At 41.9% G+C, this 19,359-nt stretch overlaps 1 protein-coding gene across 1 annotated transcript in view; it reads left to right on the plus strand.

The window, feature by feature from the left end:
• Positions 1–19,359, plus strand: part of LOC124613869 (ovarian-specific serine/threonine-protein kinase Lok-like) — a 205,742-nt gene that overhangs the window by 121,075 nt on the left and 65,308 nt on the right. Inside the window, exons 2-4 of the mRNA XM_047142598.1 lie at positions 17,525–17,779; positions 17,863–17,990; positions 19,252–19,350. Coding sequence (XP_046998554.1) covers positions 17,525–17,779; positions 17,863–17,990; positions 19,252–19,350 — 482 coding nt within the window. The remainder of the gene's footprint in view (positions 1–17,524; positions 17,780–17,862; positions 17,991–19,251; positions 19,351–19,359) is intronic.

Raw genomic sequence — 19,359 nt, forward strand, 5'->3', positions numbered from 1 at the left:
GTAGATCTTAAGATGTACCATACTTGTCACCTAAATTTTACCTGGACTTCCTACATTACAGACATCCACAAACCTGTGCTTGGTATAGACTTTCTTACACATTTTGGATTATCACCAAATATTCAGTCTGCGTCCTTGCCCCCCACGCCTCTGACTCCCTAACATTAACTACGGGGCCCCAGCCTTAGCTCTTTCTCCAAGTGCTCCACTTTAATGGCTCAACTCAGTGCATCATTGGTCGAGCTTATGCCCGAGCTCTCTGTTTCCAAAGCTCTACGAGCCCACAATGCACTTGATCAACTGATGACACAACATCCTTGCAACTCGCACGAGCTCATCAGATGCTGTCAACTCACTGACATGCATTCACCATGATCCGAAGACAATGCAGCAGCTATGCTCACGTTCTCTACAGCACTGCCTCCTCCACAGGACCCTAAGGTCAATGACAGTTTGCTCCCAGTGCTCCCGGTGCACCCACCCCTCACAAACCAACTGTGACGCCTTTCCTGCAGTTTTGAACAATGCACTCGTAGCTGTGATTACTAATGGTACTTGTCATACATTCAGAACTATCGAGGGACCACCCGTACGACAAAAGGCGTGCCACCTCAATCCCAGAAAAGTGTGCCACACTAAGACAGCTGACAACAAACTACTTGGCGCTGGCATTATATGTCCATCAGGTAGAAATTGGTCTTTCCCCGATGCACCTTCATCTGTGTGGGGACTACAGGGCTCTGAACTCTTGCGCTATTGTAGATAATTATCTGATCCGATTAAATCAGGGCTTCACCCAATTGCTCAGTGGTGCGTCAGTGTTCAATGTACATCGTTGCCGCAAAGCTTACCACCAAATTCCGATGTTCAAGGACGATGTTTCGAAGACTATTCTAATCACCCCCTTTTGGACTTTTTGAGCACTGTTTCATGTCATATAGCCTCAATTGGCAGCAGTTTATTGATTCCTTATTGTTAAACATCCAATTCGTTCATACCTATCTGGATGACACCTTGCACTTTTCTTCCACTGTCTGGAAACACAGACACCACCTAGCTCAATTACATGCCACGCTCCGAAATCAACCAAAAGTAGTCACACCTAGCTCGTGACAGTGTAACTTTCCAAGGCTATATAGTGTTGGATGAGGGTGTCCGACTGATGTTTGACTGCATCGAGTTTGTTCATAACCTTCCACTACCAATGGACCACTTTTAATGAAATTAAATAAAAAAAATATTTACCTTTTTTTATTGTTTTTTGTTATTTTTATCTTTCTTTCAGTCAGTACTAACTTTGTTGTAGAACCCCTTATTTACGTGTGGTAATAAAAATTCATTTAGACAGAATTAAGTACATTTAAAATTATGTGAACTTAGTCAACCCTCTCATGCTGATAAATTCATATTAACTGATTAAGAATATTTAGTTGAGAATTATATCTTTTACATAATTCGGCCTTGGCACACATTTTCTAAATGCAGTGTTTTTTTTTTTTTTTTTGTATTTACTGAATTTAGCTATGGAACACAAGACTGTCTCTATTAGCAGAAAATGGTTAAATATTGCCTAGCCGACGTTTAATTATCATTAATAAAACACACTTCACTATACATTTAAGTTACTTGAAAGAACCAACAAATTGTTAAATTTCAACGTTAACTATCCGCCTATGAATGCACAAATGTGAAACTAGTAATAAATTCCGTCAGTCTCAGGATAGCTGTAAAAGAAAAACATTTTCTTAATTCGCTGCTATTTTTTATCTGCTCCCGATTTACGGGTTTGGTTAATTTTTCTTAGCGGAACAATTTTTTAAATGTGCCGCCGCTGCAAATCGTTCGGTCGCGCCACAGCCCAGCAACACCAGCGATAATTGCTAAAAGTGCTGAAAATTCTTTAAAGAAATATTATAGATGACATGGGAAAGCTAATTTGCATTAGTAATACACACTTTTGATAAATTATAATTTATTTAGACCACAACAATAATTCAACTTACATTAGTTTGTAATTTCTCCTCTAATGTATTTAGACCACAACAATAATTCAACTTACATTAGTTTGTAATTTCTCCTCTAATGGCGGCTAAATCTAGATACAGACAAATGAAGTCTACCCATTCATAAAATGCAACGTCACAGGTTCCTCTCTCTCTCAGCTCTCGAGGAAGAAGACAAAGAATGCACACTATGTATTCCTATTTATACCACTATCAACCGTTAATGTCTCTTTGCAATCTGCGGCTGTATTTTGCATTTTTGTTATCGCAGATATTGACACATTTCGTAATTACATTATGAGTATAGAAATATTACAATCGTAAATACATCGAGAATATTACTACAGAAAATATTACAATAACGAATGTCCTTTATACAAAATTAAATAATATTTTTTGTTAAGTAATTACAGTATATACAAATTGCTTCATAGCGGCGTATATAGTACAATTTAATTTTAGTTTATTAATAGTGTGTGTGCTGCCAGGGAACGTTACATACTGTGAACTGCTAAGATTCCTGGGCATTATAAACTTCTACTGCCATCACCTCCCTTATGCAGTCTCCATCCAGGCATGACTTACTGATGCTTGGATTGGATAAAACACCTCTAATGCGAGGCATGTTCATTGCACTGATAACAAGATTGAAGCACTGGACGCTCTCAAGTCTGCTCTCTTCTAAGCATTTCATCTTGTTCACTGCTAATGCAGGTAATACATCAATAGGTGCAGTTTTACTGTTTTACAACAGCACGTCGGTGATGCCACTGAGCCTCTCATATTTTTCTCCAAAAAACTTTCATCTGCTCAGCACAAGTGGTCAATGTTGGACCGTGAACTTTTGCGTAAAGTCTAGTATCTTTATCCACCACCAGCCGCATGCAGGCGCCATCTGCAATCCTGGCAAAGACATTCCTTCCTGGTGTCTGTGGAACAGGGACCTAATCAGCCAGTATTCTACAAGTTTATGCCATATAATAGGTTCTGACAATGCCATCACTGACTTCCTGTCCTGAGTGAACATTATCACATCTCCCATTGACATAGACGATTTTGCCCACCTGCAAACAGACTACACTGAGCTTTCAGACGTGCTAAAGGACACAATATACGCTCTGACTGTCGAGCCACGCCTATTACTGGGCTCATCCGCCCCCACTGTATGCGACGTCTCTACAGGTACTCGCCAACTGGTTGTGCTTTCCCCTTTCTGGTGAGTGGTGTTAGCATCCCTGCACGATCTCACCCGCCTGGATATCAAGGCCAGTGGTTATCGAACGACTCATCTGGCTGAGAATTAAGAACGATTGCTGCGACTGGATGCATGCCTGTAGCCTTTGCCAGAGGAGTAAAGTTGGATGTCACGCACAGTTCTCTCTAGGGCAATTCAGCATCCCCAAAAGGACGCCTATGTCATGTACCTGTTGACACTGTCAGCCCACTCCTTCCCTCGGAGGGCTTTTAATATGTACTCTCGATCAGCGACTGAATCATAAGATGAATCAAAGCCAATGGCCTACACGTGCCTGTTTCCACAGATTTGCCAGATATGGTACAGACATCTCTCCCTCTGATGCAATTAATGATGCCTCTGCATGAGACACAATGCATGATGTTATGGCTGATTTGGTCACCCATGCCTTCGTCAACTCCTAGATTTCTCACTTTGGTTGCCTCTCATCGATAACCTCTGATGAGGGCTGCCAGTTCAGATCCTCTCTATTTGCCAAACTATGCAAGTTGTGTGATATTGACAGGTTCTACACCATACCTACACATGCAGAGCAATGGCCTTGTGGAGCGTTGGTACCACACCTTAAGATGGCACCCATGTGTCATGGTAGTTCCTCATCAGAGATGCTACCATGGATCATCCTGGGAATATGCGCCACCTACAAAGAAGATGTACAAGATTCACTTGCCGACATCCTCTATGACGAGGCACTCATCCTTTCTGCTGAGTCTCTTGAACACTGTCACCTCTCCGCTCTAGTTGTCAAGTACGCAAAGATACTTCAGACATCTGTACTCCTCTGCTGAAACCACATTCAGTACCATGAGTCTTCACTCACAAAGAGCTTTCTCCCTCTGTTATTATGTTATGCTTCAAGGCTTCCCCATCTGTGCATCTCTCCAGCACTAATGCTTGGGCATTACAAGATCCTCAGTCATGGACAGAACACATCAGACATGCTACTCACTTCCCACACCCGGGTTCGATTCCCGGCAGGGTCAGGGATTTTCTCTGCCTCGTGTTGTTGCCTGGGTGTTGTGTGCTGCCCTTAGGTTAGTTAGGTTTAAGTAGTTCTAAGTTCTAGGGGACTGATGACCATAGATGTTAAGTCCCATAGTGCTCAGAGCCATTTGAACATACTACTAAATGGCAAACGCCAAACAGTCTCAGTGTACAGGATAAAGCCAGTCTGGTTGTTAGCCAATGACCTACACGTGCCTGTTTCCACAGATTTGCCAGATGTGGTACAGACATCTCTCCCTCTGATGACATTAATGATGCCTCTGCATGAGACACAATGCATGAAGTGTGCTACGATTTTGCCCCTCCATGTGACACTCCTGTCTCTTCTCCTTCACCCCTGCCCAGTTTAGTGTTTACCGTCGACTTCACAGATACTGTCTTCATTATCATTGTCTCTCCACCAACGCACCATGATGCCTCAACAACTCACATAAGGCTACTGAACTCTTCTGAACTCCCTCTAGACGCTGAGCAGGACCACATAGTGGCCAAAATCTCAAATGATGGCATTCTCTCAGTTGTTGTCCATCTCTGCCTGCAGCTTATGAACTTCACTCCATCCCCCTTTGGGTCCAGGGATTATAATAGGCCCATAGTATTCCTGCCTGTCATAAGATGTGATTAAAAGGAATCTCCTACTTTTTGGCTCAATACATTCAGGTCCCATTTTAGGGTTTGACTTCCCACTTCCCACTTTTGCAGAAGTGCAGGCCATTTTGGAAGGATGCCTTACGTGGTGCACCAGTTACCCATAGTGCAATTAGATTCAGTCTCCTGCTTCTCTTCTTGTCATGGTATTGCATCTCCACCTGTAATTCAAGTATTTCTGAGGACACCTTCTGGGGTATACCACCTTCTTACATTGTCTCTTGTCTTCTTGCAACCCCATGACAATATTGGATTTCTCGTCACCCAACATCCAGCATGGTAGCCAGTCCATTGTGGTGGGTCCGTCATGTATCCATTTGGTGGTAGCCCTGTGACGACACAGGGGATTGCACTGCTGACACCTGAGCTGTAAACTCCCTATGTATGCCAAGGAGTAGATGCTTATCTTCCTGGGGCATCAAGACTCCCAGCAATGGCCATTGTTCCAGGTGGCCTTTGCTGTGGTTGGGTGGCCCTCGTGGGGAGAGCCCCTGATCAGAATGGGTGGCACCAGGGCGATGAACTGCAATGAAACAGACCAAGTCATCTTTTGCTGGGGACCAAGTCGCTCCAGCAGTCTCTAAGAAAGGAAAGGTTGATTTCAATGCTGACAGGTATGACCCTAAAGTGTTTCCCTCCCTAGCAACACCTTGGGAGGAACGTAGGGCTTCAGAACAACAGGATCCATATTCGCCTCATTACTTAGTATGCAGCAGAACTGATGGGTACCCCTTTCTGCATACGAAGCCTCTGTTTTTTTGTGAGCACCTGGGGGATAAGTTTGGGGAAGTGACAGCACTGTCCAAAATGCAGAACTGGTTGGTTTTGATTCAGATGGAATCCACTATTCAGTCCTAGGCGTTACTCACCTGCAACAAGCTGGGTGATATTCCTGTTTCGGTCTCTCCCAATAAAAGCCTCCCATGGAGTTATTTTTCATTGCGACCTCCTGCTGCAGTCGGACGACGAACTATGTGCCAATTTAGAATGGTGGGATGTTCATTTTATCCAGTGCGTTTACAGGGATTGCTACTGGTGCCTTCGTCGTTGCCTTTGAGGATGATTTGTTACCTGAAAAGGTCAAGGTGATGGTGTACCAATGTGATGTCAAATCCAATGTCCTCCTCCTATGCAGTGCTTTAAGAGCTGAAAATTTGGGAACATGTCCTCCCTGTGCATACCCAGCGCCACATGTAGAGACTGCAGAAGTTCACTGCATCCAAATACTCCACGTGTGCCTCCTCCCACCTGTGTGAAATGTAGAGTGCACGATGCACGACTCCCCCTGCTTGCCGGACTCCCCGGTACTGCGAAAGGAGCAGAAAATTATGGAGTAAAAAGATCCTGGACAGGTTGTTTTACTGCAAGGCTAAGCTAAAATTCGAAAGATTGAACCCTGTCTGAATGCTATCTATCTTTGCTGCCACTACAACGATGTTGCCATCGGTGACGCCATTCCACTCCTCACCGAAGCTTCCTCCAGTGGGCCCTCAGGGCCACCCATCTTCCTGCCCCCTCCAGTTAGCTGGAGCACATCTTCTTCTGTTGCTTCTAGAGCTTCTACTTTGGGAGCATCACCTCCCAAAATGCCAGGGACATTAGTCCCCTCCCCCCAGCCAGAGAAGCAATGGCCTCTTCCAGTTCCTTTCAAGTGGAAGGGGTCCCTTGGGACTCTTAACTTCCATGGTCCACCCCAGTGGTCAGGCAGACACCAGCCAGTGGCTGAAAGAGCCACTGGCTGCTGGTCAAAGGTCTTCAAGGTCTTCCTCTGTCCCTGAAGCTACTTCCGAGAAGCCTTGCCAGCAAGCCCCTAAGGGGTGGCGAGAGGGCAAGACTTCAAAGAAGAAATCCAGTAAGAAATTTGAGTTTCCAGTGCCACCCCCCCCCCTCCACACAAGCACTCCCCCATGGCTCTGTATCCGAGGACGAGGTGGAGACTCTGGCATCCCCTGAAGACCTAGATCTCGCCGATGCATCAGATGCAATGGTGCTGGATGCCAACCCCCAACCAGTGGTGACAGGTGATGCTGAGGCCTAATTTGCCTCCTTAGTCACTTCATGCCACCCCAGACGACAAAAAGCGTCATTCTTCAGTGGAACTGTGGCAGCTTTTTGTCCCACTTGGCTGAGTTACTTCAGTTTTTAAGCAATACACCTGCTTTTTGTATTGTCCTTCAGGAAACCTGGTTTCTGGCAATGTGGACCCCTGCCCTTTGTGGCTATTGGGGGTACTACAAAAACCATCCTGCCTGTGACAGACCGTCAGGTGGAGTATGCATGTTTGTTCTTACCTCTGTCTGTAGCGAACATGTGCCCCTTCAAACACCATTAGAAGCTGTGGCTGTCAGGGTGAGGACACTGCAGGAAATCACCACCTGCAACATCTACCTCCCTCCAGATGGTGACTCGCCGACCCACGTCTTGGCTGCACTCATTTCGCAACTTCCCCCAGCTTTTCTCCTTCTGGGTGATTTTAACGCCCAGAATCCTTTGTGGGATGGAACCAAGGTTACTGGCCATGGCCCAGATGTTGAGGACCTACTAACTCAACTCGACCTCTGCATCGTAAATACAGGTGCCCTCACATATTTCAGTGAGGCACATGGCACATTCGGCCTTCTCCCATCCATCCACTGGAGAGCAAATGATGACTTGTATGGTAGTGACCACTTTCCACTCTTCCTGTTCCTACCCCAGCATCCCTCCTCTCGACACTTGCCCAGGTGGGCTCTTCCCAAGGCTGACTTGGACACTTTCACACCTGCTACCACCATTTACCACCGTAGATGAAGTGATTCACACCATCACTAATACCATTATTACCACAGCTGAATCGGCAATCCCTTATTCCTCTGGATGCCCCTGGTGGAAGTCAGTGCCTTGGTGGACGCTGGAAATTGCTGAGGCCATTAGAGACCGTAGCTGGGCCCTCCAGTGTCATAAGCGCCACCCCTCCTTGGAGAACCTTATTGTTTTCAAATGGCTTTGTGCCAAGTTCGCCTCCTCATCAAACAAAGGAAGCAGGGGTGTTGGGAATGCTATATCTCCACCATTAGAACACGAAGCTCATTCTACCAGGTTTGAACCAAGCTCCGTTGACTTGACAGCTATCAGACCCATACAGGTGTATCTGGAATTTCTACAAATGGAGCCATATCTCCCGGTACAGACATAATTGCAGAGCATCTTGCTGTGCATTATGCTCGCATCTCTGCATCTGAGAATTACCATCCCACCTTTCGTCTCCTCAAACAGAGTGTGGAATGACAACACTTCTCTTTTGCTCCACGCCACCCAGAGCCTCGTAATGCTCTCTTCAGTGAGTGAGACCTTCTCAGTGCCCTTGCCAACTGCCCTGACACATCCCCTAGCCAAGACCACATCCATTTGCAAATGCTGAAACATCTGTCAGCGGATTCCCAACGCCACCTCCTTGCCATCTTCAACAGTATCTCGAGGGATGGCGAATTCCCATCGCAATGGCGGGATTCCATCGCTAAAGCCCAGTAAGAACCTATTAGATGCTGATAGCTATCATCCTATCAGCCTCACCAATGTTCTGTGCAAGCCGCTTGAACATATTGTGAGCTGGCTCCTTGAGTCTCAGGGCCTTCTGGCCATGTCCCAAGGCGGTTTTCGCCAAGGACACTCCACCATCGACAACTTGGTGCACATGGAGTCTTCCATTTGATCAGCCTTTTCCTGATACCAACACCTTATTGCCATCTTTCTCGGCCAGATGAAGGCCTTTGATACCACTTGGAAACGCCACATCCTTGCTACTCTGCACGCGTGGAGTCCCAGGGGCCCGCTGCAAATTTTTATACAGAACTTCTTGTCGCTCCACACTTTCAGAGTTCGCATCGATGCTTCCCACAGTGCACCCATATACAAGAGAAAGGTGTCCCACAGTGCTCTGTCCTGAGTGTCCCACTCTTTTTAATTGCTGTCAATGGTCTTGCATTAGCAGGAGGATCGTTAGTATCTCCCCTCCTATCTGCTGACGATTTTTGTATTTCCTACTGCTCCTTTTCTGTTGTTGCAGCTGAATGCCGGCTGCAGGGAACTATACAGAAGGCGCGGTCGTGGGCCCTCACTCACGGCTTTCAGTTTTCACCTGCCAAAGCTTGTGTCATGCACTTCTGTCATCGTCATATGATACATCCCTATCCAGAACTTTACCTCAATGACCAACTACTGGACTAGTGGAGACTCACCCCTTTTTGGGGCTGGTCTTTGACGCCCACTTAAGTTGGCTTCCCCATCTTTGTCAGCTTAAGGACAAGTGCTGGCGGCACCTTGATCTTATTTGATACCTGAGCCACACCAACTGGGGTGCTGATCGTCCTACACTGCTGCAGCTGTACAAAATCACATATTGATTATGGAAGAGTGGTGTACAGTTCACCATCGCCCTCTGCACTGTGTTTTCTATGTTCTCTGTGGCAACTATTGAAAACAAAAACAGCACCTCTGAGTTTTGGCTTGCAGACTCTTAGCTCTACATTCTTTTTGTCATCTTTGCACAGCATAGATCTTTTCATGTTTGTTCATTGTGTGTTCTTGCAACTCTTCACCATACAACAAAGGGACGGAAAACACCACACAGTCATGTTTGTAAAATAAGCCCATAGCTGCACAACTCCAGCCCAAATCCCAGTCCACCTAAACCTTACACTTGTTGAAATTCTTATGTTCACTTCCCAATAGCTTTAATAGTTTTTGTTGCTGATAACAAAAAGAAAGTCCAACTGAACTGCAATTATCTCAGTCATGATGCAGGACAGAAGGGCGATTTTCTTATTGACTGCCTCTTTGTCAGGGTTCTGTGTAGGATTGTAGTCCTCTGATACAAGGGTATGCAACAGATTATTGTGTAGCACACAGAAGGAAATAGATTATTGTGTAGAACAAAGTAGGAAATTAGGAATACCTATCAATTCAGAAGAAATTAAAGATGTTACCATGCTACTCACTCCTTTTATAATTATATGATTATCTGGATTCAAGGATTGTGGAGTCCTGTTAACTACATGGCAAATTGCAATGTTCATTGTAAAGCTGAATGACAAGTAGTAAGGCTACTATTGGTGCAGGTGTAGGTAACTGTTTGTTTTGAAAGATACTGGTGCAGTCAGGTGAATACTGAAAGGTTGTGTTGTTCCTTGGTTTCCAGCCAGGAGAAGACAGTGATGAAACAAAATATTTCAACAATGTACCTTGCCTTCATCTTCCGATGCAGCCAGCACAATGAATGATTTTGCTAAATTGTACTTCTGTTATATTCTAATTGCCCACCATACCTTTTTATCTTGCCATTGGCTACATGCAGCATCAGGTTCAGTATTGGTGAAGGGCCATTATCACTGGAAGCTGGGTAGGAACTCAGAGCTTCTGCCATCCCCCATTAGTTGCAGAAGTCACTCTCAGGTAACATTGTGGCTTCAGTTGGTGGAATACTGGCTTGCACACTTTACTGAGAGTGAAACCACTGTTCCTATTGATCAAGCCATCAGCTACTCATATCTTAACAGCCTCCTTTAAGGAACAGTCCCAAAATTTCTAAATTTTTGTTAGCACCTCCAGTTTTTTCATGCACTGTGTCCGCAACACAGATTTTGTGGGTTTGTTGAGTTCAATGTGTCTCTCGTGCTTATAGATGCTAGGTTTATGGAGACCCGAGTCCACTTTCACTGCATGAAAGAGTGCTTATATTTTTGGAGGTGGATGGAATAGGCATTTGTGTTATGCTGAATTAAGATTCTGCTGATTTTATTTGGTGTTTTTCCAGCGTACAGTAGGTGTGCCATTATCTTATTCCCTTATTGTGTTCTATTTGCTGGGCTTGTACATCCTGCCTAATGGCACATCAGATTTGTGTCTTGCCATACCCTTTCCTCTTCAGTACTCCATTAAGGCAGTTATGCTCCTTTGGTAGATTTTCTTTGTCAGTTATTGTATGAAAGTAATATGCCCTTTCCCTGTGAGAGGTGATGTTGGCAGCTGGAAGCTTGCAGGTACAAATCATTGTGGGTAGCCTTCCTGTGCACACTGTTTCACACAGTTCCATCCACTCTGCATTTGACCAGAATGTCTCCTAGAGATGGCCTCCTTACTCTCGCCTCATTTTTGGCAGTGGGTTGATGCTCTCTCTGCAGCTCAATCTGGCTGAACTAGGTGCAGTGCAAAAACCAAACAAGTCTCAAAGCAGGAGAAGTCTGGCAGCGGGAGAATAACAAAAGCTGCAAGGTGAGCAACAATGGACCACAATCAATCTCACAGGAAAGCAGACTGATGATACAGTGAAATCAGTTCTCCTGAAGAGACTCAGTTTTACACCAACAGGACTGATACACATCACTGGCATAGAACAAGTTAGATCCATCCATCCCAGTGATAATGTGGAAGAAAAATGTGGAGAAATGTGCCACATGCTCACCAAAGCCATTTCACCAAAGGCAATCACCCCAAAAGCAAAGGGAGCTACCATGTAAGAGGTATGGAAAGGTTTTAAAATAGTCAAGCAAATGTTATTGTACTTCTTTTGCTATCAAAGTACAATAACAGCAAATGCCCAGCAATCCAGCATGCAGTAAACTGGAATGAAACCCAACTAATAGTGTAAAACGGAAGACTGCTGAGCTTTGACCACATGTTGTTGCACTACCAAGGCTCCGATTTTCTTAAAGTACACTAATAAGACATCCCCATATAGCCTATTGTAAGAAACACAGGCACCCTTATAAAATGCCTGGTCAAACTTCTAATGGCATTTTTAAGTCCCACCATCGGTGAATGTCAACAAGGCATTAGAAACTCAGTGTACAAGGCATGTTCAGAAAATAAGTGCACTAGATATTTATATTTTCATTTAGAAAACTGTGTATTTGAAAAAATTACAAGATATTGTTGATACACTTGTTGACTATTTTTCCACATAATCACCATCTCGTCCTGTGCATGTGGTGAGCCATGGCACAAGCTTTTTTGTGCCATCCTTGAAGAACTCTCCCACCAGCTCCTCCTCCAACTTCAGAACCTCTGTCTGTACCTGCTCGTTGGTTGAAAATGTAGTGTCACTCATTTGTACCTTCAGGGAGATGAAAGGATGATAATCTGAAGGTGCCAAGTAAGGGGAACAGGGAACTACAGGGGAGGAAGAGGAGGGGGAGGAGCTTCAAAACATACCAACCAAATGAATCCAAGAGTATCCTGGTGGCTAAGGCAGTGTCAGGACAAGTGATCATGCAATAAGTACACTCCTCTCAACAACATTCCCCCCCTTCTGTTTTGAATGCTCATTTTGAGTTTTTTAGGATCTTACAGTTTTGTTGTGAATTGATGGTCTTCTTCTGAGGAAAAAATTGTGTTTGGTCCCAAAAACTGAGGCCTTGATTCTTTTACCCAAAATTTTGGTTTTGATTTTTTGGCAGATGGAGAAGTGACGTGACACCACTGTGAAGACTGTCCTTTTGTCTCAAGCATGTAATGAGCCACCCACATTTCATCTCCATTCACTATGGGGCTAAGAAGATCCTCACCTTCCAATTCAAGTCACTCAAGAAACTTGCAGATGCTACTGAATTTTTCTTGTGTTACTCTGCCAGCTGTTTTGCAATTCATTTTGCACACAGTTTCTAGTATCCAAGAGTTTCTGTGAGTGTCTTGTGTAAAGAAGTTAGGAGAGTTGAGGAAACATCACAGAAATTTCATCCACTGTCTATCAGCAGTCTTCACAAACAGTTTCATCGATTTTTTTGCACCAACTCATCAGTCAAAATGGAAAGTCTTCCACTCTTCTATTCATCATGAACATTTGTTCTGCCTCCATTAAACTCCCTGCACCACTTAAATACACTCTTTTTGTTCGTAACACCTTTGCTGTAAACCAATTAAGTTTGCAAAAAAATTTTGATATATGTTATTCCTTCCATGAGCAAATAAGTGGATCACAGAAAGTGACTTGCAGTTGATGGAATTTCTTACCAACATTTTTCGCATAACTGGATACTACAATGTGAGTTTACCTGCTACCATGTGACTGCAATGGTTGTTCTGGTCAGGCACTCCCCTCTACCACAAAATGTTGCTAACCCTCGAGAAACAAAAAACCACAGCCCGCTATCGTCACAGTACACTTACTTTCTGAACATGCCTCGTACTTCATTCAAGAGCTACAACAACACCTTGTAACAAGGACCTTTATGGATGCCTCTGGCATGGGGTGCAAAAGACATTTACTTCTTCAGACATGTTGATAACCCACTCTTTGTGTGACCACATGGGCATGAAAGGCTTCAGGATAGGAGTGTTGATATTTTTAACAAATATAGGGAATCTGATGTAGCAATATTTTTAAAAAATATCGTTATCAGCTCTTGATATATTGAGAAAAAATATCAATATATCGCCGAAAAAAATATTGACGTATTGGCCCACAAAAATATCAGTTTAACATTGTAAATGTACTGCCAGTTTTAAAGCTGTATATTTAAGTATTGATTTATTATTAGATATTCCATACATCAACAAACTAGCAGCCTGACTATCTCCCTTAGAGCAAGAATTGAAAGGAAAACTTTGCACGTACACACTTGGCGATAACTACTTTACCAACAATGGTAACTGCATGTAAGTGACACAATAAAAGGTGTCCAATGGGTCCATTGCTTGGTTTTGTCACATATTGGATTTGTCCAGAACACTTCATGTTGACTTACATGTTTTTTTTTCCATTTCTGCCAGCGCCAGTGACCTAGCAGCTGTAGTGTCAAAATTGCATAATGAAGCTAACATAGCAGTTTCTATTGGTAGCACCAAGCGGCGATTATGTCAACATTTCTCCTCACACACCTCCACCTATCACAAAGATGAATCTTGTCATTTATATTTTTCTTCATCATTTTCAGCAACTGATTTTGAAGAAATTGTTTTTGAATACAATGGGTCTGCTATTTCTTCACATCGAAAATCTTGTTATTCTATACCCCCCCCTGCCCCCCCCCCCCCCAGTGGAATCAGACTTCTTCTTTTATGCCACATATACCTGCTCCACACAGTCAAAGACAAAGATCGGATGTGATGAAAGCTCAAAAAGTAGTAAGACTCCTTAATACAGTGAAAGTAAAATTAAGTTCTACCACAATTTTAGAAGAACAATTTCAAGTATATAAGGAAAATTGTGAAAAAAATATAATGTAAAGTAAAAATATTGCCACTTGACAGTGCCACTTCAGCATCGATATATTGGGGAAAAAGTATCGTAGATATATATCGATATTTTTGGGAAACATATCGATATATCAATATTTTATCAACAGCCCTACTTCAGAAGTTCATCAAACATTTGAATTCTCTGTACACTGGAGTCAAATTTCCTATGGAGGTGGAAGAGAATGGGAAACTCTCATTCTTTGACATCTTGGTCAAATGCACAACACATGGCAGTAAGGGATACAGTTCATACGAGACAACCACCCACACAGGCTTGTACTTGTATGCTTTCAGCTCCCATCATTCCTCACACTTCTGAGAGTGTGTTGCTTACTCTGGTCCATAGGCCTCATGTAACAACTGATGAGCCTACCAATGGGGTTGAAGAAGCCACACTGAAGAAGTACAGAGAGACAAATATCTTCAGGCTGAAGGCACAGGCTCAGCAAACAGAACAAAACTATAAAAATATGTCAGGAGCACAGAAGACACAAAAAGCATACAAGTTTTAGTTTTGCTGAGTCTCTAGCATGTTGCAGTGTTTCACAGGGATTTTGTGGATCCCATATGCAAACACTGTGAATATTTGCATTTTCACTCATATTATTAATAGTAAGGCAGGAGAAACAGTTTGTCCTCCATCTTTCTTACCACATTGGCACAACATTCAGTACATTTTTCTTTGTCATTTACACCAAAAACCTAAACAAGTTCTAAGTAGTAGGGCTTGTATACAAAAGGAATCTAAAAACATGTGATACAGAAGTATTCTTAATTCTCTATTAGTCATATTAGTTGAATTTCTGTGATTAAGCACAAAATTTTCATCAGACCATCTCTTAACCTCACCTGACACATGTGGTCAGTCCACTTCATTCTTTGTAGATAGATTGTTGAAATTGCTTAAATCAGAGCCTTATTCTTTTCCTAGTTGCTGCGTCAGTGCTGAATCAGAGACAAAATTCTGTCTGTACTAAAGCTGCTGACTCATTTGTTCTAATCTCAAGGATGCAGTAAACCTTAAGCTACAGGTTAGCCATTGGTGTAGCAAAACAGCTTAAATCACTAAACAAAGGCAAGACCCCTGGCCCAGATATTATACCAGTCAGCTTCCTTTCAAAGTATATGGGTACTATAGCTCCATACACAACTCCTTGCTCGTCAAAAGATCTGTACCTAAAGACTGGAAAGTTGCACAAGTCACACCAATAACCAAGAAAGGAAATAGGAGTAATCTGCTGAATTACAGACCCATATCACTAATTTTGGGACGTATGCTGTGTTCGAACATTGTGAATTACCTTGAAGAAAATAATTTGTGTGAAACAAAACTAGCTCTTTATTCTCACAAAGTAATGGGTGCTATCAACACAGGATGTCAAACTGATTCCATATTTTTAGATTTCCAGAAGGCTTTTGACATCATTCCTCACAAGAAACTTCTAATCACCATGTGTGATATCATCTCAGTTATGCAGTTGGATTTGTAATTCCTGTCAGGAAGGTCACAGTCTGTAGTAATTCACTGAAGCCATCAAGTCAAATGGAAGTAATGTCTGGCATTCCTCTTTGTTCCAGATCTATACCAATAACATAGGTGACAATCTGAGCAATCCCCTTAGATTGTTTCCCAATGATGCTCTCATTTACCCTCTTGTTAAGTTATCAGATGATCAAACCCAATTGCAAAATGAGATAGACAAGATATCTGTATAGTATGAAAAGTGTCGATTGACTCTTAAATAATGAAAAATGTGAAGTCATCCACATGAATACTAAAAGAAATTTGCTAACTATAAACTCTATTACATAATTAGTGATTAAAACTGTGAATAACTTACATTGGAATGATCACATAGATGGTGTTGTTGGGAAAGAAAACCAAAGACTGAAATTTATTGGCAGAACACTTAGAAAGTGCAACAGGTCTACTAAAGAGACTGCTTACACCATGCCTGCCTGCCCTCTTCTGGAGTGCAGCTATGCAGTGGGGGATCTGCATCAGATGGGACTGACAGAGGACATTGAAAAAGGTCAAAGAAGAGCAGATCATTTTGAATTATCATGAAATGGGAGGAAGACTGCCACAGATATGATACATAAATTGGGGATAACAATCATTAAAACAAGGGCACTTTTTCTCATGAAATTTCAGTTACCAACTTCATTTTCCAACTGCAGAAATGTTTTGTTGGTGCCCAACTACATAGGGAGGACTGATTGTCATAATAAAATAAGAGAAAATAGAGCTCATACGGAAAGATTTAAGTGCTCTTTTTTTCCAAATGCCATTAGAGAGTGGAATGGTAGTGAAATAGCTTGAAGGTGGTTCTGTGAACTCTCTTCCAAGCACTTAATTGTGAACTGCAGAGTAATCATGTCGATGTAGATGTAGACCTTACTGATAACTTGTCCAAACTGGCTCTACATTTGGATGAGAACACTAACATTCAGTTGCACAACTATCAGTGCTCTAGAAGTGGTAGCTAAAACATCAGATCCTCTTCCTCTCAATGATGTGGAGATTATTCATATTCAACTGATATTTCATGAAATAAAAATTTAATAAATTGCTCCATATTTTTCAATAATGGTGTACATCTCTATTAATTATTAGTAAATTATTACTTTCTTGTGTGTCTTGTTTAAGTTCTTCTGCCTCTCTTCATGTGCCTGTTTCACTCTGCTTAAGTTGTTGTACAGTGTATCCTAACTTCTTTCTGATAGCTTTTAATTGATGTTGCTGATCCACACTAGTTGCTTATTCTCTACAACCTCCACCCTTTTGCCGTGCACCTGCTTTGAGTTCAACTGTATTATTAAGAAATTTCTTTTAAAACCCAATTCATTCTTTAAATTAGACACACACACACACACACACACACACACACACACACACACACACAATTGATTGTTAAATACACACACACACACACACACACACACACACACACACACACACACACACACACACACAATTGATTGTTAAATTAGGTACAGTATCCCATATCAAGTAGTTTATTGAGTTTGGCCTTTAGATAATATCAAAATACACCAGAATTATTAAATGTGAACTCTTTCTTAGTACAGCCCAACATCACAATGATTTTGTCTTAATCCTGACTCATTCTCAGAACCAGTTATATTTGTTCTGTGTTATGTATAACATGTTGACACCACGTAAGAGCTGTAATTGTTGATGACGTAAATAGCATTTGGAAGAAGAGTACATTTTGTTGTGTTAGGGAAGGAAAGTGTTGAAAGAAAGGTATTACCATTGTAGTTACATGCAGAAACCTAATTCTTGTTTTCATATTAAATCCACTGAAGAGGAATGTGGACTTGAGGTACCTTATTCTGTCCATAAACTGGCAACAATACAGAGTTACTGTTGTTTCAGAGCTAAGAAAAGAAGAAGCCACAGTGGGAGCTGCATCAGAATGTGATTTAGTCATCCCAAAAGAATGCTTTGGAGATTTGGATACGAATTACATTGAGAGTTGCCACTTCAAAATAATTAAAAAGGGTGAACATGTAGTCTTGGAAGATATGAGTAAAAAAGGCACATTTATTGATGAAACAGGTGTTGGCAAAGGAAAGTCAAAAGTATTGGCACACAATAGTAAAATTGCATTAATAGACAAGACAACAACAGGTGAATATTAAACAGTATATTAAACGTAGTTCACCAAAACGACTAAAAAATTCAAATTTTCACTGCTCTTTTACATGTTTCAGTTCTTGTTTTTATGGACAAAAAGACTTGTGATATGTGTAATTATCCTCCAACCATTAAGGATAAATATGCAGTATCATATTTACTTGGATCTGGAGGATTTGGTAGTGTTCATGCAATATTTAACAAGGTATGTAACACCCAAATTTAAATGGTAACAATTAATGTATGTAACATGTATTCCAGGAGAAATAAAATGATAACAGTAAATGAATGGGAGAAATAAAATATAAAAGTAAATGAACAACTGAGAGGTTAAATATGACTGATAATGTGCAAATTTCAACTTTATTATCTCTTTCCTTCCCAGCAGCAATATCATTCAGGAAATAGAGGCCAAACCTCTGAGTCTGTTTTGAGTGCTAGAAGGGGAATTTAAGTGTCAACACTGCACAGTGTCATTATTTTCTTATTTGAAAATTGCAGAACCTGTTTTCACTCATGAATAACATTACAGAAATTTTCCTAATTTAATGAAACGCCCTCAGCCAACAATTATGTTTTAAAAGCATATTTTCTTGTGAGTAATTGTCATTTCATCTTTGCTGTTGATACCCTTTTACGTATGGGGTGGCTATAATTAAACTTTTGCTACCTGAGCCAGTGTAGATGGAAAACTATTTACCTTAGGGCACCCAACTTTATAGGAATAATGTTCAGACTGCACCCTGCAGGATTTGCATTGTTAGTAGTGTTCATATCATGACTTGCTATTAGCCACTGGTACTGGTGCAGTGATGTAGGGCTAAAGCACAAGCATCAGTGTGCATTGCAGTTGCCAACAGTCAGCATGGAAGTGTCAGTGCAGTAAAGGAATATGGAAAGTCCTCTTCTACACAGGGGTTGAAGAACACGATTTGGAAATTTGAACTAACTGGTGATTTAGGAATAGCGTCTGGGACAGGCCAACAGCCAAATACACCAAAAATTGTTGAAGAAGTTACTGTTGGCATAGCTGAGAATGCTGCATGCAATGTGCAATCTTTAAGCAGTGCACGAGCTGTGTCATGACAGCAGAACATTCTGTGGTCCATTGTTCAAAAAGTGCTGTGAACAACTGCAAACTGGTGTCTCTAGTGCAGTTCCAGGCTGTCATGGATGTAGATGGCCATCACAGTGAGCAATGTTTGTAATCTGTAATGTAAACATGGTATGCAATTAACAAGTCTGACCCTCTCATATTCCTTTCAATGATTTATTTGTTATTTCTCTATTGCATGTCCTTACGAATGGTTCCACAAAGTTTCATTGTCCTACAGTCATGCATTTTTCATGGTGGCCTCTCAAGTAGTGAAAGTTTAATTATAACAGTGCTGTACATGCTTTGATGTATGTTAATTTGCAAGCTAATTTGTAGACAAAAATAATACATATAACATTCCCTTTTTCAGAAAAGCCACAAGGGATATGCCATGAAAGCAATCACTCTCCATCCTGGTGAAGAAAAGTATGCCAAATGGGAGGCAAAAATTCTCAAAGGGTTGAAACATGTAAGTATG

The sequence above is a fragment of the Schistocerca americana genome, chromosome 4 (assembly GCF_021461395.2).
Source record: "Schistocerca americana isolate TAMUIC-IGC-003095 chromosome 4, iqSchAmer2.1, whole genome shotgun sequence".
NCBI lineage: Eukaryota > Metazoa > Arthropoda > Insecta > Orthoptera > Acrididae > Schistocerca > Schistocerca americana.